Here is a 23,092-nt window from a genome sequence, read left to right on the forward strand (position 1 = left end):
AGAAGTAATGCACCTACTATCTGGCGGATGTAATTGTAACCCCTGTATGCATTACTCCAACAATCAAAAATAAAATAAAATTTAAAATTAGTCAACTCACCCCCTTTTGATGTCTTCATCTGAATGAACAACAACTTTGGTTAAGCTGCTGTCCTCCCTGTGGATATATTGAAACATACAGAAATTAAATCAGACAATGTAGGAAGAAGTGATGCATTTTTCTGACGCTTCTTGTGGCCTTGTGTGTGCTACACAGGTCATCTGTCAAATGTACTATGTCTCTAGCTCTTCTGTCTCTGCCAAACCTTCATCCAGTACTGAAGTCTCAACTCAGAGCCCTGTCCTTGCTACACCTTTAGTCATGGCCTGGTGAGCCTTCATGCCTAGGCTTGCCTGTTTAATGACACTTTCACTTAGTCTTTCACCAGAACTCGAGATGGATGTGCAAGCCTTTTGTTCACAGATGTGATTCTGTTTTCCAGGGGTGTGGTGGATGTGGGGGGAAGACCACCAGAGGATGGTAAGATGACGCCATCCAGGGTAGAAAATCCTTTCTGTGGTAGGCCATCTCCAATGAATCAGCAAAATGGTGTGCTGCACGTGTGTATCAAGAAGCAGAGCCTCAGTGATAAGTAAGAAAGGAAGATATTCCTGGAACCCTGACTTTAAGGGATATCAGAGTACCGTCCTTCAGCCACATGCATATGGACTCTCTCTCTCTAACTCTCTGTCTCGTAGCTCTTTCATTGAAAATGTACATTTATTCATGAACCATGTATTCACAGATGTGATGAGTAAGGACCTTGTCATAATGTCACCGAGTCATCTGATTATCCAATATAAATGGTACCCAGACAGTGTTTATAGTTACACAAAACTTAGAACCACAGTTTTTAAAAGTTGGCATTAAGTGCACAATGAAAGGTATATGTAAAAATTAAGGTCCAGACCTAGGGAAAGGGAATACCATCAAAGAATCAGACATAGTCAAAAAACTACGGAAAAGATCAAACAAAGTTGTATAGCCACTTTGAACTGACACTTGTATTTCTTCACCTGTGAAGAAATTGTTATGGCAGGAAATAAATACATAGAATTGTATGTCATTGCCGTCAGAAAAAAGGAGCATAACCAATTGTAGTAGGTTCTCATACACTGGCAATGTGCAGGGTTTGGGGGGTTTTCCTGCACTGCTCCCTAAAATAGCAAAACACTTTGTGCAACACCTTTCTCATTTACTCATCAAAATGAAAAGGAGTAATATGACAGACAGAAGGTACACTGAAAGTATCTGGAAACTACCAAGAAATGATCAGTCTGTTTCATAACATATATATTTATGTACGTTTTTCTATTGATAGATATCTGACCTTTGCTTGAATTCTTCTGTCCCAAATTCTGTTGAATCATTTTTATCCAAGCTAGAGAATTAAATTATATACAGTCAAATACCATGTACATTCATAGTCTTACTCAAGGTAGCAAGTTACCCAAACACTAGTGAATTTGTAGAATTTAAATTTTTCCATACTTAGCTAAATAAACAGAGGAATTCTACTATTACCCAGAAAGGAAATTAATTTCTGTGGAAACTTACATTTTTATCTCTTCAAAAGAAAGCTTTAGTGCACAAGTAAAGAAATTTCCTTTCTTAGTAAACCTAACACAATGTTTATTGGTATCATGTATTTTCATTGTACATACAACTCACTACAGAGGAACTCAATCCTTTATGCAATCTGATTTTCAACTTTCCAAGTCTGCTCTACCCCCTCCGTACTTACATTAACTTGTTGTTTTCTTAACTGCTTCTCACCAAAAGAGAGTCCAAACGCTGGACTGTCATCAGAACTGAGAGTCCAAATATCACATTTCTGAAGTATGAAAGAGGCCCACCGGCTCTTTTCACCTCAGAAACACTGAGACTACCTCATTGCTCCTGATTGGGATTCTTACCTCCATTGGCTCAGTGCAAGTGGCATGAAGGCCCTGATAATAGGTAAATAAAGATATGCTTGCTACTTTTCACTTCATAGCAGACCATGACCAAGTATGTGCTAACTGACTCTATCATTTTCTTTTACTTTCAATACAAACAAAATGATTACAGGAGAACACTAAGAAGCTGTCATATAGATTGTGTAATAAATTCACACTACAAATGAATTTACACTCAGATGAAAGATAATACAACTTACCAAATGTTAATGGTTGGGTCACAAACTGCAATTGCAGTTAATGTTGTGTTATCTCTAAAAAATAAAATAAGACACAAACAATTGATTTGGAACATACAGAGGCAATGAAACTTTTCGACAAGGCTGGATACTAAAACCATGACTGTGTTCATGTAGGATCATGTTTGCCATTTGAGCTACAGCTCCATCTCCAGCTCGTCTGTTCCCTCTAGCTCTTTGCTCTGATACTCCGGTGTGAACTAACAGACCAGAACCAAATGAAAAGTAGTATTTTCATTTTACCACAGAAATACAGTTGAATCTGTTCAGGAAATTAAATATGGAACAGTTCCATGCAAGGTAGAAGAATTTTTCCCAGTACCCCTACCACAGTACCTCTTGATATCTTGTATGAATTTCAATAAAATACTCTTCAAGGGAACTCAACCTGAGGTCACAGCTAATACTCTGCTTCCTCTGTTCCTTCTATTCCCTCCTTACTTTCAGTAATCCTAGATGTCTTTACTGACTTACTCTCAGATTGGACCAATGGGTGGCAGGCCAGAAGCAGAGAACTCTTCACTGCTCAGCAGGACAAGGAGAACTCCCTCTCCATACTGGAGTCTCAATCCTTCACTCAATTTGCAAAAAAGACGGAATGGCACAGACAAAATTACACTTCCCTGACCTTCTAAATTGTTCCCACAAACACGGTGCTTATTCTCTCTACAGCTTTCTACACTACTCTGTCTATACTTGGGTATCTGACACATATGGCTGTCCTCTGTCAATCTATGTATGTTCTGCTCCTCATTATCAACATGAACCATTAAATTATGCGCAGTCAAATACTATGGAAGTTTCTAAAGAGACTTTTTCTTCCCAAATTGCTATAATACCCGGAAAACGAACTCTACATATACTATATATGTAAGGGGGTATTTCATGTGCTTTTCTAGAAATGAGGCCTCTCACTCCAATGAAATGATTACCTGTGCTAAATAAAAACTTATGCAAGATTCACAAGGAGTTCTTTTCCTATGACCCTAAAGCACTTTTTACACTGTTTTCGTGGGTTTCCTGATGTTCTGTTTCCCTTGCTATGAAGGAAATTGAGCTGATCAACCATCTACATTTCTGCTTCCTCTATCCCCTCCTTGCTGGCACTACTGTCCTCTGTCTCTCCAGCCTCTCTAATTCATAAAAGGATTTATAGTTCATGACTTATTCACCTTAACCTACAGAATATATGTGGAAACAAAAACACAGACATGCTTTGGCTGTTTAGGAATATTTGCTTTTCACATAATATTTCAACCCTAACTTGATGATAAAAAAACTTCTCTTTTACTAAATAAATCACAAATGGTATGAGGGAGGTGTCTTCAGCTGCCACTTCTCCCATGAACAACTGAAATCCTAGGCAAGTCATTCTATATCAGACAGTCTCCTTCCCACAGCAATGAAAGAAGACACATCAGGGATGAACATGGGCATGAGCAGATTCGCTGGTTGGTCTTTTTATCATCATCATCATCTCTTGAGATAGGCATCCAGCACATAATTAGGCAAATTTTTGTTTGGGGCAGAAAACACACCTTAGCAGTAAGGCATTTTAGGAAAATACACATCAAATTAAAAATCCCCTAATAATCAGCCTTTTCTCATTCATCGAGACAAAGAGACAAGGAGAGATACAGAGTGAGAGAGAGTGAGAGCAAGAGAGAGAGAGAGAGAGAGAGAGAGAGAGAGAGACAGAGACAGAGACAGAGACAGAGACAGAGACAGAGAGACAGAGAGATACAGAGAGAGACAGACAGAGAGACAGACAGAGAGAGACAGAGAGAGAGACAGAGAGACAGACAGAGAGAGACAGAGAGAGAGAGAGAGAGCTCGCAACTGTAACTTGTTTTATCCTCTAGTTATCAGAGAGACGTTTTTAAATTGCTGAGCCTTACAACAAAACTCTAAATTGCCTTTGAACACAACAATAGATTAGGAACAATAACTCTTGACATTTCTTCTTGGAAACACCTAAGATTTTAGAAAGTTATCTACTGATATTACAGCCCAAAAATCTTAGAAAAATAGCAAAGGCCCTGCAGTGTCATCAATACCTAAAATAAAGTTCAATAATCCTAATCACTATCTTTTCAGTGACTATCCTTTTATGTATGACTGTACTTACATACATTTTATTATGCATAGATACACATAGATGAGAGTATATATATATATATATATATATATATATATATATATAGACCTTACCCTTCATTGTTGTTTGTTTCATCAAGTTTGGTTGTGGTATAGGATGAGGTGTCCCTACAGGATGAAACCAAATGTCATAGTCAGACTCTCTAATGGTTATTATAGACTTGAATACATATCCATCCTTTCTTTCTTCAATAATCAATTAACCATTCAAAGCATTTTGTTCCATTCCTATGTATTTCAATATTTTCTGTCTTTTATCTTTTGTCTATTTCCAATTGAATTCCATCATAGTATGATAGCAAACAGTAACATTGTCTTTTCTTATATGTGATTGTTAAGACTTCCTTTATACTCTGCCAAGAAACCTCTTTGAATATTTACTGTAGAGGAATATTAGAGGAAGGGAAAGGGAAAAAGAGAATAATGCTGCCTCTATGCTCTAAATATTAATTTCCTTTGTAGAAATCTTAAGGGTTGCTGGGATGATATTTATTCTGAGAATGTTGTGTGGAATATTCTACAGATATGTGCTGCCTTTGGCTCTTGGCCTTCAGTTGAATCTGGTTTCTTGCGGATTCTTTGGAAAGGATCTAACATGGTTGGGATCCATCTACTCATTTATGTTCAGCGATGTCTGTTGTGTCAAATTGGGTGCATTGAGGATTAGTTGCCTTTTTGTTGTTAATCATTGCAGTGTCTTTAGCAAAATGAAATGACTTTCATGTTGTAATACTTTCAAGTTTTCTTTGCCAGATAGGAGTACATTTACATTTGCTTCCTTTTGGGTGCCATATTGGAATATCTCTTTCCATCCATTCACATCAGGCCTGTGACTGTCTCTGATAGGGAGGTGGACTTCCTTCTTTCTCTTTCTTACTGTGTTTATGTGCAGGTACTATTGGGCTTCCTCTTAGGGCCTGGGTGCTCTCCCTTAGCTTTCTCTGTGAAGAAGGTACTCTACCACTTGAGCCATACTTCTGGCTTTCAGGAAGTTAACTGGATAAGAATTCCAGAGTTTCCCACCGATATTACTAATTAGATCTCCACTGCTTCGTCCAGAAAGGATTGTATCATTTGGTTGATAATTCAAGGGGCTTGAACTCTGAGCCTGGGCATTGTCCCTGAGCTCTTCAGCTCAGAGCTACCACTCTACTTCTTGAGCCCCAGCACCGCTTTGGGTTATTTTTGGTTGTTAATGGGAGGTAGGAATCTCTAGGTCTTTAGTGCCTGGGCTGTGTCTGATCCACGATCCACAGTTCTCAGACTCTTCAGTAGCTAGGATACAGGCTCTATGTATCTTTTATTTTTATAAAGACAGAGCTACAAATATCCCAAAGACTTTAGGGATTTTGATAAGACATGAAAGTAAATTGATAAGTACTTGATCAATCAGAGGTCTGATAAACCAAGAAAGAAAGTAAAAATTACTTCAAGCAAATAGAAAAATAAATGATTCTATTGCAAAACACACTAATTTTTATGTGGTAGCTCAAGTTGATATTCCAGATGTGTAAGACAGAAGTGTAGTCTACAGTGGGGATTTGGTAGTGTGTGTCCGAGGATTGTGAAATGCCTTTTAGATTGTGCTAGTGTTTTTGCAGTATCTCAATCACAACAGGGACATGAAACATATCTTTTATATATTTCTGTTTTTCCAAACGAAGTTAGAAAGATTCCCAGGCACACAATATCAAGATGATATAGAAACTTAGTTAATGTCTTTTCCTTTGTTGGAAAATTTTCCCTGAACATCAGAAATCTGTCTCCACATTTCCCTAGAAAGGAAATTAATTTCTTTGGGAATTTACACTGTTATCTCTTCAAAAGAAAGTTTCTATGCACAAGTAAAGACATTTTCTTTCTTAAAATTAACAAAATGTTTATTGGTATCATGTAGTTTAATTGTACATGCAACTCACTACAGAGAAATTCAATCCTTTATGCAATCTGATTTTCAGCTGTCTAAGTCTGCTCTACTCCCTTATTATTTTCACTAACTTGGCTCTTTTCTTAACTGCTTATGAACAAAATACAAGGAACAACAGCCGAGAAATTGGACTCTCATCAGAACTGACAGTGGGCCTGTCTAAGAAACAGATTTCTGGAGAAGGAAAGAGGCCCAACAACTCTTTTAACCTCAGAACCACTGAGACAACCTAATTGTTCCTGACTGGGATTCGTGTCTCTATTAGCTCAGTGCAAGTTGCACGTAGGCACTGATAATAGGTAAATAAGGATATGATTGCTAATTTCACTTCATGGCAGACCATGACCAAGTATGTACTAATTGACTCTATCAATTTCTACTTAGTTTCAGTACAAAAATAACTATTACATGAGGATACTGATAAGCTGTCACATAGATTGTACACTAAACTCACACTACAAATGACTTTACACTCAGATGACAGATAACACAACTTACCAAATGTTAATTCTTGAGTCACAAACTGCAATTGCAGTTAATGTTGTGTCATCTCTAAACAATAAAATAAAATAAGACACAGAAAACTCATTTGGAACATACTGCAGAAATCAAACTTTTCTACGAGGCTGGGAACTTAAACCATGTCTGTGTTCATGCTAGGATCATGTTTGCCACTTGAGCTGCAGCTCCATCTCCAGCTCTTTTGTTCCATCTAGCACTGTGCTCGAGTACTCTGGTGTGAACTAAGAGACCAGAACCAAATGAAAAGCAGTATTTTCATTTTACCACAGAAATGCAGTTGAATCTCTTCAGGAAATTAAATATGGACCGTTTTAATCCAAGGTAGAAGAATTTTTCCCCGTAGCCTAACACTGGACCTAATGCTATCTTGTATGACTTTCAATATGATGTTGTTCAAGGGAACTCACCCCTGAGGTCATACCTAATATTCTGCTTCCTCTGTTCCTTCTATTCCCTCCTTACTTTCAGTAATCCTGGATGTCTTTATTGACTTACTCTCACATTGGACCAATGGGTGGCAGGCCAGAAGCAGAGAACTCTTCACTGCTCACCAGAACAGTGAGAACTCCCTCTCCTTACTGGAGTCTCAGTCCTTCACCCAATTTGCAAAATGATGGAATGGCACAGACAAAATTGCACTTCCCTGACCTTCCAAATGGTTCCCACTAACATGTTCCTCCATCTCGGTACAGCTTTCTACACAAGTCTGACTGTATTTGGGTATCTGACCGCTTATGGCTGTCCTCTGTAGATCTCTGAGTGTTCTGCTCTTCATTACCAACATGAACCATTAAGTTATGTGCAGTCAAATACTATGGAAATTCCTAAAACTACTTTTTCTCTCCAAACAGCTATAACTAGCTGAATACTAACTCTAAATACTCTTTATATGCTAGGGGTTATTTCCTGTGTTTTCCTAGAAATGAGGCCTCTCTCTCCAATGAAATGTGATAAACAAAGATTTATGCAAGGTGTAAAAGGAGTTTTTTTCACATGACCCTAAACCACTTTTTGCAGTGATTTTGTGGGTTTCCTTATGTTCCATATCCCTTGCTATGAAGAAAATGGAGCTGATCAACCATCTACATTTCTGCTTCCTCTCTCCCCTCCTTGCTAGCACTACTGTCCTCTGTCTGTCCAGCCTCTCTGATTCATAAAAGGATTTGTAGTTCATGAGTTATTTACCTTAATCTACAGAATATATGTGCAAACAAACACACAGACATGCTTTGGGTATTACCTTTCACATAAAATTCCAACCATTACTTGATGGTAAAAGACTTCTCATCCACTAAAAATATCACAAATGGTATGAGGGAGCTGTCTTCAGCTGTCTGTTTTCCCCAGAACATGTGAAATCCTAGGCAAGTCATTCTATTTTAGCCAGCCTCCTTCCCACAGCAATGAAATGAGTCATATCAGGGATGATCATGGCCATGAAAAGATTCTCTGGTCTTTTCATCATCATCTCTTGAGACAGACATCCAGCACATAATTAGGCAAATTTTTGTTTGGGGCTGAAAACACACCTTAACAGTAAGGCATTTCTGGAAAATACACATCAAATTTAAAAACCCCTAATGACCAACCTTTTCTCAGTCATTGAGACATAGAGAGAGACAGGGAGAGACACACAGAGACACAGAGAATAGACAGAGAGAGAGAAACAGAGACAGTCAGTCAGACAGACAGACAAAACCCCTGTACCTTGCTTTATCCTCTAGCTAGACAAAATGGAGTCACCAGAGAGAAATTTCTTAACCTGCTGAGTCTTACAGCATAACACTGAATTGGTTTTGGCCACTACAATAGATTAGGAACAAGAAGAATTCATGGTATTTCTTCTTGGAAATACCTTAGATTTTAGAAAGGTCTCTACTGATACTAGAGCCCAAGGATCTTAGAAAAATATCAAAGGCTCTGCAGTGTCATCAATACTTAAAATTAAATTCTCTAATCTCTATCACTTTCTTTTCTGTAACTATCCATTCACGTGTGTCTGGACTTACCAACATGCAAATATGCATAGATACACATAGGTGAGAGTGTATGTATATTTAGACCCTACCCTTCCTTTTTGTTTCTTTCAGGAAGTTCAGTTGTAGTATCAGATGACAGTTCTTCATTTTGGGGCAAAATCTCTTACCTCTCATACATTTCCCACAGAGTTTCCTTCACTGCTTAGGTTTGACAGCAGACTATAGTATTCCTACCTATGTCTCACAGCTGGGATCTCATGCCTATACCATATTGCTCTGCTACTTCTTGTTTAACATGTTGACATCTGTTTGTGTATGCACACATTTCTTGCCTTCATTCTGACATTAGGAATACGCATAGATATGTATATATGTAAATACCATCAGATCATTGACAGCCTTCAAGGATATTAACTCACATTTCCATCCTAGATCACACATTATGTCCTACAGCCAATTCTCAGGATAGAAGTGTATTGGAATATATAGGCAGGCATGACACATAACTTTAGCATACATGTTCAGTCAAAGAACAATCTACTTTATACAAATGATCAATTTTCACTACTCATAGCAAATTGCTACCTCATAGGATACCATACATAATGATAGATAAAATCAGAAGATAGATGAAACTAGGTCATCATTTTGATTATAATAAAAATGATATATTAACATTTAGTGATTGTATAACTATCCTTCACTTAACAATAGATTACCACAGACCCCACAAAAGCATTTATTTCAAGCTGAAATAAATATGTACTTTGATGATAATCAAGTATTTTACTCATATCTTTACTGACACTCACTAAGTCAACTTACTGCCAGTCATACAGGGACAATTTTAGGCTAATACACAAAGAAGAAGAGAATCAATCCGTCTCCGGGTTGGCAGCCACCAAATAACAAAGAAGCAATGAAACAAGGATATATCACAGAAATAAATGAGAATGGGAGCAATATGTCTCTTCTGATCAATCAGAAACTTAGGGGAATATGCATTATTGTATCCAATGAAAGTGCCAATGGTAGTAGAGTAAGTTTGAAAACCCCTGCCCCAATGATATGCTGGCTGCTGAATACCCATTTTTAAGAGTGAGGATGGAAAGGAAGAGTGTATGTCTAGAAAATAATCAAATGAAAGTAATAACAAGCAGTTCTTGACATGTAAAAAAAAACCCAGACTACAGCAATCACTGGAAAAAGATGTCAAGAAGAGCAGGAAATTATGGCAAATACATCAAATAAACAACCAGGAATAGTTATTGTAAAGATAGAGGTATATAGTGCAGGAAAATGCTTTTCTATAAAAACAACATCATGAGACCTACAAGGAGACATATACTTGAAGAGTATATTACATGCATTCATATCCATTGCTAGAAAGGAAGGATCATTCAGACAAAAATGCCAATCACAAAACATCAAAGTTTACCACATTTCAAATTTGTCTAGAAGACACTTCAAAACATTTCATTTTCTAACTGAAGAATATACATTCTACCAGAAAATCACATGTTAAGCTAATAACCAGGTTAGAAGAAACTGAAACAAAAATTGGATATACCAATGTATCTTATTTTTACAAAGCAATAGAGATACAAAAAGAGAGAGGACAAAACAACGCATGAAAGTTAACTGATAGACACTTGAATGATCGGGGGACTGATAAACCAAGAAAGAAATTTAAAGTGTCTTGAAGCAAATGAAAACAAAGTGATGATATTGAAAAACATACTAACTTTAATGTGACAGCTCAACATGATAGTCAAGAAGTGTGAGGTAGAATAGTAGTCACAGGGTGGGGAGTTTTGGAGGTGGGTACAGAGTCAGTGGTGTATTAGCACAGAAGGAGTCACACCTAATGTTTTACAGAGCCCAGTAGGAGCTTGTTGGAAAGTTACTGAATGCTTCCCCTTTTTGTCACACTGGAGTGTGATGACAGGACATTCTGTTTGCCTGCTAGGCAAACACTCGACCACCTGAGTAATGGCCTAAGTCATTTGGTGCTGTAGATGTCTTTCCAGGAAGGTCTTCCTTCTGTCTAGGTCTGGAAGTGGCCTCAGATCATCACTTGGTTATCTGTGCTCCTGGGAGAAGGGAATACAGCTGTGAGCTCCTAGGACAGGCTCATTGCTTGAGATAAGGGTCTCAATAACTTGTTTTCCATGCTGGCTTCTACATAGGATCACCTCCAATTTCCACATACCACACAGTCAGTGTGACAGGCAGACCCTTCCTGATGCATATTTCTTTCATTTTCCTAGCAGCACTGGTGATCCAACACAGAATCTTTCACTTTCTGAATTGCACTGCATCACACATGTCACCGCTCCTTTCATGCTGTTTGTATTTCTTCAAATACAAGGGCTCAGCTCCAGCCTTATGAATGTGGATACTTATGTGTCCATGTACATACATTCATATAAAATATGTACATAAACTTCTACATATACATTTGTCTAGCACTCTATTATATGGCTTGGATTATAGCTTACCTTTCAGTCACACTGTCATCATCATGTGCTGAACAAAATTCAAATGCAGATGTGCTATAGGGACAAAAAATACATATAGTCAGATATCACATGAATAATTAAACTTCATATTCTGGGTCAAATTATTTTGCAAGTCACAAAACAGTGGACTATGCTTCTTCCCTATAACTGAGATATTCTTCACACACTTGATTTCAAATCAGCACAACATTACAGTTTAAGATTATCAAAGAAATATACTTGGTGATAAAATATTAACAATAAGCGTTCTAAAGTAATTGTGTATCTAGCTCACTGGGTCAGAAAAGAAGACAGGTGCAAGGTCATCTCCAAAGGTAAAGAGAACACATTACTCATTGAGTCACCAAGACACTAGGCCACAACTTCCTAAGGAGAAGGCAGGGTAGTCATCTATCCATGATCTTCATCACATGTAATCAAAACCTCCAGTTTTCCCAAGTAACTGAAGACAGAGGAGAGAAAGTAACCATGGAGTCATTACTTGCTCTGAACGATACTGCTATATCCTCCATTCACATGTTGGGATAATCTTCAGAGTATGTGGTGCCAAGATTGAACATTATTACCATATCAATCCAGTCACTTTGAGACTTGGCAACAACCTTTCCATATAAAGAAGAGAGAGTAGTTTGGGAAGGGACATATTTGGTCTGGGACAATTCCATACAACAAAGCCATATCCATACAACAAAACTTTTATGCTCATTGTTTGCAACTAAGAATAAACATGAAACACGTATAAATGTGAGGCGGGTTCCATCAACAGTGATGATGAGTGGGTACTTGTAGAACCAGCTTCACCTGCTGTTGAAGGTTCCTCTACGCCCTGCCAACTGCAGCCTGTTCCTGGCTCTTTCCAAATTCTTTGTTTCTTGCTCTTTCAGGATTCTTTTGTCCTTCACCCAATCTGAAAAATCTCATACCAAAGCATTTTGAATGAAATGTTCTTTTAGATTGTGTGGGTGTTTTTACAGTGTCTTAAACACAACAGGGACACGAAACATTGCTTTCTTGACATGTTTCTCTTTTATCCAGATAAGTTTCTGTTTTATCCAAAGAAACAAAGTTAGAAAGACTCCTGTACACACTGTATTCAGATCAGATAGAAACTAGGTTAATGGTGTTCTCTAGTGCTGGAAACCTCCATGAACATCACAATTCTCAGTCTGCACATTTGTCTACTTGGATAGGTATGTTCAGTATCCATACATGCTAAGAAACTCAATTGGAGGTGTCTTAGAGAAATTAAACTCTTCTACTTGCAAAAGGTAAGACTTTTCCCTAAAAGTTAAGAATACTATGACCCAATAAATCTACCTGATCTGATGGAGAATAACCTCTTCTGGTTTCAGTTCAACTAATTTCAATGGAAATCAAGACTTAGATATCATCTAAATATCAGCATTCTAGGTGTCCTCTATTCCCTGGTGACTTTCCTGCCTCTAAGATAGGGACAAGGAACAGAAGTCTAGAAGCAGGGCTACCATTGATTGTGGTTGCAGGCATCTATAGAAGGAAGGATATAATCTTCCTTTATGGGCCATATAGACCGCTGGGATTACTTTTTTGTTTCAGAAAGGGATTCCCAGCTGCCTGGGCTCATGTGACTAGCTGACAGGCACTGTGGTGATCTAAGGATTTGAGATGCTAGTACTTGACTTCATAGCACCCCATGAGCCAGTGTATTTTGATCTACTCTATCATTTTCTAATAAGTTTCAAACCAGATCATGATTACCTGCAGATATGGACAGGCAGTCCTGTGTAGTCTGAAGACACATTATCCTCCAAAATGATATATTACTAAAAAAATCAACTCACCAATTACTGTTGTCTTCATTAGAATGAAAAACAACCGTTGTCAAGTCGTTGTCTTCACTGTGGACATATTAAACATATACAAAAATCAGGTTGCACCATGTTGGAAAAAAATCACACATTTTTTTCTCACACTACTAGGTATAGAAATTATGACCTTGAGTATGCCACACAAGTATCTGCCAATGGAGCTGTATCTCTAGCTTTTCTGTCCCTAACATCCCTTATCTCCAGTACTCAGGTCTCAACTCAGAGCACTATCTGTGATACTCTCTGTTCATGGTATGGTGAATCTTTGTGCCTAGGCTTGCTTGATCAGTGATCTTTCCACTTGGGCTTTCACCAGAATGTACGATGGATGTGCATGCTTTTGGTTCATATGTATAATTTTATCTACACAGGTGGCAAAGATCAGAGGACAGCAATATGAAAACATCCAGGGTAGAAATTTATTTTTGTAATTGTCCATCTCCAAGGATCCAGTAAAATGTTGCACTGTATGTGTGGTTCCAGAAGCAGAGCCTCAGGTATAAGCAACAAAGTAGACTATTCCTGAAGCCCTGACTAGAAGCCATAGTATCAGAGTACCCCATCCCACATGCTCGTGGACCCAATCTGTCTCCAAACTCTTTTATTTGAAATGTGAATTTTTTCATGATCCCTGTATTCACATGTGAGCAGTAAGAAGTAAAATAAAATCATAATGCCATGGATTCATCTCTTTCACCAGTATAAATGCTGTCTATAATCTGAAAGGGTATCAATGTATGTGAATTAATGCACCTTCTATCTGGCAAATATCATGTAACCCTTTTACTAATTACAATAAAAAATGCTGTCTATAAAGTGTTCATAGTGTCACCAACCTTAGAACCACAGTGTTTAAAATGTGGCATGAAGTGGACAATGAAAATATTATGCATAAATGAAGTTTTGGATCTAGAGAAAGAGCACACCCATCAGAGAACTGGGCATAACCAGCAAAAATATGGGAAAGAGTTGTACAAGAGGTTATTTACCCCTTTCACAATGAAACAAACTTGTAGTCTCTTTGGTATGACATTTTATTTCTTCACCTTGAAAAAATTCATTTGGTCAGAACAAATGCATGGAATTGTGTGTCACTGCTGTAACACCAAAGGAACAAATCTAATTCTAGTAGGATCTCATATATCAGCAAGGTGTGGATTGTCTAGGAATTTTGCTTCACTGCTTACTGAAATAGCAAAACACTTTTATGAGACTCGTTTCTCATTTATTCAACAACCATGGAAAAGGAGTAATATTACAGACAAAAGCTGCACTGAGAACATTTTGAACATAATTCCCAGAAACACTCTGCTTAACAACCATGTATATTTATATATCTTTATCTACATATAGATATCTGACCTTTTTGTCAATTCGTCTGTCCCAACTTCTGTTGGATCTTTTCCATCCGTGCTAGAGGATTAAACGATAGTCAAATGCCATGTGAACTCATAGTCTTAGTTTTTTATTCAAATTGGCTACAGTTTATCTAACACAAATAAATTCATAGGAGTAGAAATAATACATAACTTAGCAAAATGAACAAAGGTATTTCCATTTTTCCCTGGAAAGGAAAATTAATTTCTTGTGTAAAAGAAAACTTTTATGCATGATTAAAGTCTTTCTTTCCTAGTAAACTTAGCACAATGCTATTGATATTATGCAGTTTAATGCTAGTTGGAACTCACTTCAGAGGAACTCAATGCTTTAGAACTTCTAATTTTCTGCATTCTAAGTCTGCTCTACTCCCTCTGTCCTTTCATTTATTTGGTTGTTTTTTTTAACTGCCTCTCACAAATGGACAAGGAACGGTAGCCGAAGAAGAAGGATTCTCATCAGTTCTGATAGTGGGTATCAGAATTCTGGAGAATGAAAAAGATCTGTTGTTCGTTTCATTGAGAAACCACTAAGACCATTCTCACTGTTTCTAACTGGGATTCTTACCACTGTTGGCTCTGTGAAAGTTGCATGCAGGAACTGATATGTAAATAAGGATTTGGTTGCTAGGTTTCACTTCAAAGCAGACCATGATCAAGTGTGTGTTCATTTATACTATCATTCTCTATTTCAATACACACAAGGATTACATGAGAACTCTCTGAGAAGCTGCCATATTGATTGGGCATTGTACTTACATTGAAATCAGTTTAACTTTCAGATGATAGACAACTCACCAAATGTCAATGTTTGAGTCACAAACCGCAGTGGCTGGAAACGTCGTGACATCACTAGTAATGAAATAAAATTAGAAACAGATAATTGAGTTGGACCATGTAGAGGAACTCAAACATGTTTTATACAAGCTGGATATCGAAATCATGGCCTTGCTCCTGCTAGGAAAATGTTCTGCCCCTTGAGCTACATCTACATCTCCAGCTCTTGTGTTCCCTCGAGTGATTTTCTCTGGTACTGCAGTGCAAAACTGAGAGGCATGTTATTAAATGAAAAGCAGTATTCCATTTTGCCATAGAAATGGAATTGTATCTCTTGGGGATATTAAATATGGACCTCAGAAAATTAAAGGTTTCATCCAAGATGGAAGAATTTTTCTCAGTACATCTACCACAATGCCTAATTCCATCTTGTGTAACTTTCAATGCAAGTCAAAGGAACTCAACCCTGAATTCCCTAATTTTCTGCTTCCTCCATTCCTTCAATAATCTGGGATATCTTTACTGATTTCAACTCTCAGATAGGAACACTGGACAGTAGGCCAGAAGCAGGACTTCCATCAATATAATGGTGGGCTTTTCAGTATCACCATTGTGGAGAATGCAGGGTCAATCCACACTCAATAAGAACTTTAATAGTAGGCTCTACACACCATTTCACCACAGGGTTAGTTCTGAGTAGGACTGTCACCTCCGTTGGCTAATAGAAAGCAACATACAAGCACTGACATTATGAAAAATTTGGTTGCTTCCTAGACTACAGAGCAGCCAATCCACCAGTGTTTTTTGACCAACGCAATCATCCTCTATTTGTGTCAATATTCAAAATGACTTCATAAAGATATTCCTAGGCTGTCTGTATAATCTGTATTGTCCTCAGACTCCAAAATGGATGTACACTGAGATGTCAAATCAACTCACCAAACATTTGCGCTCGGTTCAGATATGAGGACCTCTAATGTGTGGTGCTCACTATAACAAAATACAAAACATAGAGACAATTAGGTGGGACACTGGGAGAAGAAACAATGCATTTCCCTAAAAGGTTGGGGGTTTAAACTATGGTTTTCGCTAGATATGCATTTGAGTTGTGTATCTAACTGTTCTATAGCTTCAATCCCTGTCTCTGAAACTGCAGCTTAAAGTTTGGGCCCAGTGCTGAATGAAGCTTCTGAGGACAGAAGATTGCTTTTGTCTATGCTGACTCAATCATCCCTTGCTGGCTGTGCTCTCAGGATGATCTGGCATGGGTAGATGAACCACTGTCAGACCTCTGTGATCTACTGGATCATGTACTGAGAGAACTGAAGACAGATGACAAAAACAAAGTCACTAAGGAAAAGAATGTGTCTGAAAGGCTAATTCAGTTCAGCAGCAAAATGCTGATGAGGGAATCTACAGATCAAGAATGGAAGCAACAGGGCCGGAAGTTTGGCCTAGTGGTTAAAGTGCTTGCCTAGCATGCATGAAGACCCAGGTTCGATTCCTCGGTACCACATACATAGAAAAAAGCCGGAAGTGGTGCTGAGGCTCAAGTGGTAGAGCTCTAGCCTTGAGAAAGTCCAAGGACAGTGCTCAGGCCCTGAGCCGAAGCTCAGGACTGGCAAAAAAAAAAAGAATGGAAGCAACACCCGTGGCACAAGAACAAAAGGAGCACAAGGCCAAATACCACAGCAACTGCACAGGAACACACACACACACACACACACACACACACACACACACACACACACAATTGGTAATTTCCTTGATGAAGAATGTGATCTTGTGAGAAAACCCAGCAACTGTCCATTTCAAAAATTACAATCATGTCTTGATGCCAAGACTTTAAGGCTTTACCCAAATAAATGACGTCTGTGCACTATTCATGGAGTCAGAAACCTTCGATTCACATTTATGAAAAAGTTGCATTAACTGTACAGAAGAACACGGCATCTGCCAAATAGGATAGAAATCTAAAGGAGGAGTGGATGGACCAAACAATTGTCCAAGCCAAAAGGGAGACTTTGTGGAGACATTCTCTTCTACTGTCTCGAACAAGAGACAAATGTTCACAGCCACTTTCAGACCTATAATCCCCAGTCGTGGGAGGTAAATTGTTAGTGCACAAGTTCTTCCTTTGTGATCCTTTGTTATTGCCATCCTAGAAAATGTGTACAAACCCTTCAATCTGTGTCTCATGCCCAGGTGGTCTGATCAGAGTTTTCTAAGAGTTCCCTTCACTGCTCACAAGGACCGGGAGAATTCACTTTCTCCTGGAGTCTGACTGAGTCCTTCACCCAACTTTCAGAAGGATGGAATGGCACAGACAAAATCGCACTGCCGTGACACTCCAATAGTTCTCCACATTCTATGTGCTCAGTCTCTGAACATCTTTGTACACATGTATATCCATAATCTGGTATCTGTTATTTTATGCTGACCTCTCTAGATATACGTGTGATCTGCTTTGAATCATTAAATTATACACAGTAAAACACTGTGGAAATTCCTAAAACTATTTTTCACCCAAATTTGGTACAATTCATCAAAAACAATCACAAAATATACTATTTTTGGAAGGGGGAATTTCCTAGAAATGAGGTTCTTGGTCCAAAGAAATGTTGACCTCTGATAAAGGAATCTTGTATAAAAGATTGACAAAGAATTCTTTCCTTATGGACATATATTGTGGATTTGTGTCTTTCCTTATTTTCCATTTCACTTGCTATGCAGGAAATCAAGCTGATATACCATCTACACTGCTGCTTCCATGACTCCCTCAGTTCCCACTTGCTGGTGCTACTGTTGGCTGTCTTTCTAGCCTCCTTGATTGATAGAAAGATCTGTAGGCTCCCATCCAATGTGATAGTATGCCTTTCAAGGTAACAGAGGAGTGGAGTATGAAGAAGTGATTCAGGTTCCATTAGTGTTTTTTTATGTGAAATCTGTTTCCAATACATTCAATTGGTGTGAGTTTTATACATGAACTGTGACCATCTTCATTTCCCTTTATAGATCCTACTACTTGACTTTCAAAGAAAACAGGAACAACTGTCCTTTGACCTTTTCTATTCTTATTTATGTCAAAACTTAAAACAAGGATGTACTGATACTGATCGACTGTCATATATATTGTCTACGGTTACAACACTTTACATTGTTTATCACTCAGTTGACAAGTACATGGACTCACCATATGTTGAGGGCCGGCCAGGACTGGGATACATTTCCCCTCTGGGTGTCAGATTCCACACTGTGAAGAAATTAAAGACATACACAAAAATTGAGCCAGAACAGTACAGAAAAATATCTACATTGCTGGGTATTGAAACCATGGCAAGCATGGGATCTGATATTAGAGCTCCACCTCCACCTCTGCTATCCCTGCCAGGCCTCCTTGAAGTATTGAGGTTTGACTTCAGAATCTTGGGTTAGATGAAGCTGCATAGGAGTGATTCGAGTTTTGGCAATGCTGCCTCATCATGTGAACCTCTGTTTTCTCTTAGAATGGCAGGGAATGGACTGGTGAACCACTGAATAACATTTCGTGGAAGATCTGATGATAGCAAGTGGAAGGCACTCAGAGTAGAAATGGCTTTGAATGGCTATTTCCAATCCTGCACCAAAACATTGGACTACAAATGTGGAGTTTGAGTGATAATGCGTTATATTAGAGCACAAGAGCAGAGGGGCATGTCATAATACCAGTGCATAATCATATGAATACACATAAACACACATATCACACACACACACACACACACAAACACACACACATACAAACACATAGGTTAAACAGTCCATAATTTCTTTGGTTGAGTATGTGATTTCTTTGGAACACCCAGTCACTCTTCACTTCAGCAATTAAAATCATGTCTTGATCCCAAGACTTTAATGATTCGCCCAAGATAAATGATGCTATACAATACACATCAACTCATAAACCCTGGATTCATATTTGTTAAAAATTGGCATTGGGATGGGAATTTGGCCTAGTGGTGGAGTGCTAGCCTAGCACATGAAGATCTGGCTTCAATTCCTCAGTACCACACACATAGAAAAAAAAAGCCAGAAATGGTGCTGAGGCTCAAGTGGTAGAGCTCTAGACTTGAGAAAATCCAAGGACAGGATTCAGGCCCTGACCTCAAGCCCAGGACTGGCCAAAAAAATGTTAGTATTTACTGTACAGAAAGAATGGCATGTGCCAAGTAGGTCAGAAAACTAGAGGATGAATCCATGGGCAAGAAAACTATCACAACAAAATGGGACTTTGTGCTTCAATTATTTTCTTCATCCTTGAGTCACAGCCAAGTGTGCATGGGCCCTTGGAGAACTGAATCCCCTCAGTGCTCTCAAATACATTGTTAGTGCAGAAGCTACTTCATTGTGATTTGTCACTGAGCTCTAGAAAACATACACAATCCCTTGGAATAAAGTCTCATGGAGGTGATCTGATTATAGATTTTTCTAAGAGTTCTCTTTATGGCTCACTAGAACAACAGGAACTCCATTCTCCTCACTCATCTTAGTCATTCACCCAACTCGTGAAAGGATGGAATGGCACAGATAAAAGTGCACTACTGTGACATGCAAAATACTGCCCACAAACTTGATGCACACTCTCTGTACAACTTTATACACATACCTATCTATATTCCAGTATCTGACACTTATGGCTGACTTCTCTAGACATACGTTTCCTTCCCCTTATTATCACTACTTTATCTTTAAATTATACACAGTCAAATACTATGTTAATTCTCATACCTACTTTTTTCTCAAAGTATCTATAATTCATCAAAAACTATCTATATATTGTATATGCAAGAGAGTACTTCCTGAATTTTCCTGGAAAATAATGCTTCTTACTGTAATAAATGTTCACCTCTGCCAAACAAAGTGTTTATGCAACATTGGCCAAGAGATCTTACCTTATGAATCTACACAGTGTTGACTGTGGCTTTGTGGCTTCCCTTATTTTCCATTTCACTTGCTATGTAGGAAATCAAGATGACATATCCTTTACATTTCTGCTTCCGTAGCACCTCTGTTCCCTACTTGGTTGCAGTATTAGTGGCTGTCTGTCCTACCTCTCTGATTGATAAAAGGATCTGCAGGACCTCTATCTGATGTGATGCTGAGTCTTTCAAGGTAACATAAGTGTGGGGTATAAAGAACTGATTCAGGTTCCATTAGCTACTTTGTATGTGAAATCTGATTCCATTCCATTCAATTAGTGTGAGTTTCATATATTCACTGTGACCATCTTCATTTATCTTCGTAGATCCTGCAACTTGACTTCCAAAGAGAATAGGAACAGTTGTTTATTGGTGTGTTCCATTGTGGCCTGTTTATTTTCAAAACTGAAAACAAGGTTGTACTGACACTGTGTGCCTGCCATGGGTATTGTCTATGGTTACAACACTGCATATTGGTTAGCACTGTGATGAGAAGTACACGGGGGACTCACCAGATGTTCAGGGCCGGCCAGGACTGGGACAACTTTCCCTTCTGGGTGTAAGTGTCCACACTGTGAAGAAATTAAACACATACGCAAAAATTGAGTCTAAAAAGTAAAGAAAACTATCATTTTCTATCTACAATGCTGGGTATTGAAACCATGGACTTCTCCATGCCAAGCATGGGATCTGCTACAGGAGCTACCCCTCCACGTCTGCTATCCCTACCAGGCCTCTTTGCAGTACTGAGATTTGACTTCAGAAGCCTGTACTAGATGAAGCTGCATGGGATGAGACGAGCATTTGGCAACGCAGTCTCATCACATGAACCCCTGTTGTGCCCTCAGCATGGCCAGGAATGGATTGGTGAACCACTGCTCAACTCAATAATGACATTTACTGAGAGGACTGATGATAATAAATGGAAGGAAATCAGAGTAGAAATGGCTTTGAAAGGACATTTCCAATTCAAAATATTGGCAACAAAATATTGGACCGGAAATGAAGAGTTGAAAAGAAAATATCAGACTTAAGCACAAGAGCAGAGGGGCAGATGTCATAATACCAGAGTACCAGCACACAAACACACATACAAACACACACACACACACACACACACACACACACACACACACACACTCACTCACTCACACAAACACTCTCTAATTTCTTTGAGAATATGATTTCTTTGGAACACCCAGTCACTGTTCATTCTTGAGCCTAGACTTCAATGCTTTACCCAAGGTAACTATTCATTGAGTCATAAACCTTGTTTTCAGATTTTGAAAAAGTATTCACTGTACCAAAAGAATGTGGTATTTGTACACAATGGAATTCTATGCTGCTGTCAGAAAGAATGACATTGCCCCATTTGTTAGGAAATGGAAAGACTTAGAAAAAATCACATTAACTAAAGTAAGCCAGACTCAAAGGAACTTAGGCTCAGTGATTTCCCTCATTTGTCATAATCAGTGGAAACCTTGGGCTGTCCTAGCAGAGATTTGCAATAGGGCAAAACCTTGATACAAAAGGCCATAGAGTAGGACGCTAAATGAAAGGATCTCTAGGATATAGAAACATAAGCCATATAATGAATGATTATTGTTCTTAAAGTACTATGTTATCTCTTATCTCTTTTGCTGTCCCTTGGTTATCTCATATTGTTACAGTATCTCACTTTGTTACCTGATATATTGGATATATTTGTTTTTGGTTATTTGAAATTGGATAGAGAAGGGAGGGAAACAAGATGAAGGGTGGGGGTGGGGGGAGGGAAATGGGGACCAAGACATGTGAAAGGTTATCAATGTATGTGAAGTGATGCACCATCTATCTGGCAAATATCATGTAACCCTTCTATTAATTACAATAAAAAATATATGAAAAAATAAGAATGGCATGTGCCAAGAAGGGCAGCAATCTAGAGGAGGAATCATGGGCCCGACAATTGTCCACAACCAGGAAAACAGGGAAAAGGGATCTACAAGGAACTTCCTTTTCCTCAGCCCTGAGTAGGGGCCAAGTAGCTGTGGGCCCTTTGATTTGAGCCCTATATTCCCCAGTGTTGTGATGTAAATTGTTACTGCGGAAGCTACTTTTTCTGTGATCATTTGTCATTGCAGTCTACAAAATGTGTACAGCCTCTCAGAATAGGGTCTTATAAACAAGCTATCCTATCAGAGTTTTCTAAGAGTTCTCTTTACTGTTCACTGCAACATCAAGAACCCCATCTCCTCACTGGTGTCTCAATCATTCACCAACTTTAAAAGGACAGTATGGCGCAGATAGAGCTGCACCGCTGTGACATTCAAAATAGTTTCCATAATGCAGGGATCAAGTGACTAAAGTCCTAGCTACTCAGGAGGTTGAAATCTGAGGATCATATTTCAAAGCCAGCCTTGCCACTGTAATTTCCAATGAGACTGGAATCTCCAGCTAGCCACCAGAAACCCAGAAGTAGTGCTATGGCTCAAGTGGTATAGCCCCTGCCTTGTGCTGAAGAGCTCAGGGACAATAGCACACAGGCTCAGAGTTCAAGTCCCCATCCTACAAAATAAAAACAAAGAAAAAAATCGGTCCTACATACTTATTTAGTCTCTGTATATCTTCATACATATGCCTATCTATGTTCATTATTTGACCTATCATAGCTGACCTCTCTAGATAGAGATAGGATCTGCTTTGAATCATTAAATTAAGCACAGTCAAATACTATGTAAAATCCTATATATACTTTTTAATTTTTGCTAATTCTGGAGCCTGAACTCAGGGCCTGGGCACTGTCCTTGA

The 23,092-nt window shown here is 38.5% G+C and overlaps 1 protein-coding gene across 1 annotated transcript; it reads right to left on the reverse strand.

Annotated features, from left to right (window-relative positions):
• Window positions 1–413: 413 nt before the first annotated feature.
• LOC150039315 (uncharacterized) lies at window positions 414–22,626 on the reverse strand. Its single transcript, XM_090327822.1, has 10 exons — window positions 22,565–22,626; window positions 20,815–20,874; window positions 18,538–18,597; window positions 16,284–16,334; window positions 15,366–15,419; window positions 14,554–14,604; window positions 13,165–13,221; window positions 11,324–11,377; window positions 1,785–1,851; window positions 414–554 (listed from the first exon to the last, which is right to left on the reverse strand). The coding sequence occupies exons 1-10, from the start codon at window positions 22,624–22,626 to the stop codon at window positions 414–416; spliced, it is 657 nt and encodes a 218-aa protein (XP_090183948.1).
• Between the last annotated feature and the right edge of the window lie 466 nt (window positions 22,627–23,092).

The sequence above is a fragment of the Megascapheus bottae genome, unplaced genomic scaffold (genome assembly GCF_031878675.1).
Source record: "Megascapheus bottae isolate mThoBot1 unplaced genomic scaffold, mThoBot2.hap1 HAP1_SCAFFOLD_40, whole genome shotgun sequence".
NCBI classification, from domain to species: domain Eukaryota; kingdom Metazoa; phylum Chordata; class Mammalia; order Rodentia; family Geomyidae; genus Megascapheus; species Megascapheus bottae.

Coding starts and splice junctions, on each gene's coding strand:
- LOC150039315 (XM_090327822.1), bottom strand. CDS start 22,626: ATGGAAACTATTTTGAATGTCACAGCGGTGCAGCTCTATCTGCGCCAT. Junction 20,875..22,564: donor CGCCATACTGTCCTTTTAAA/GTTGGTGAATGA, acceptor ATTTCTTCACAG/TGTGGACACTTACACCCAGA. Junction 15,420..16,283: donor GAACCGAGCGCAAATGTTTG/GTGAGTTGATTT, acceptor TTTCATTACTAG/TGATGTCACGACGTTTCCAG.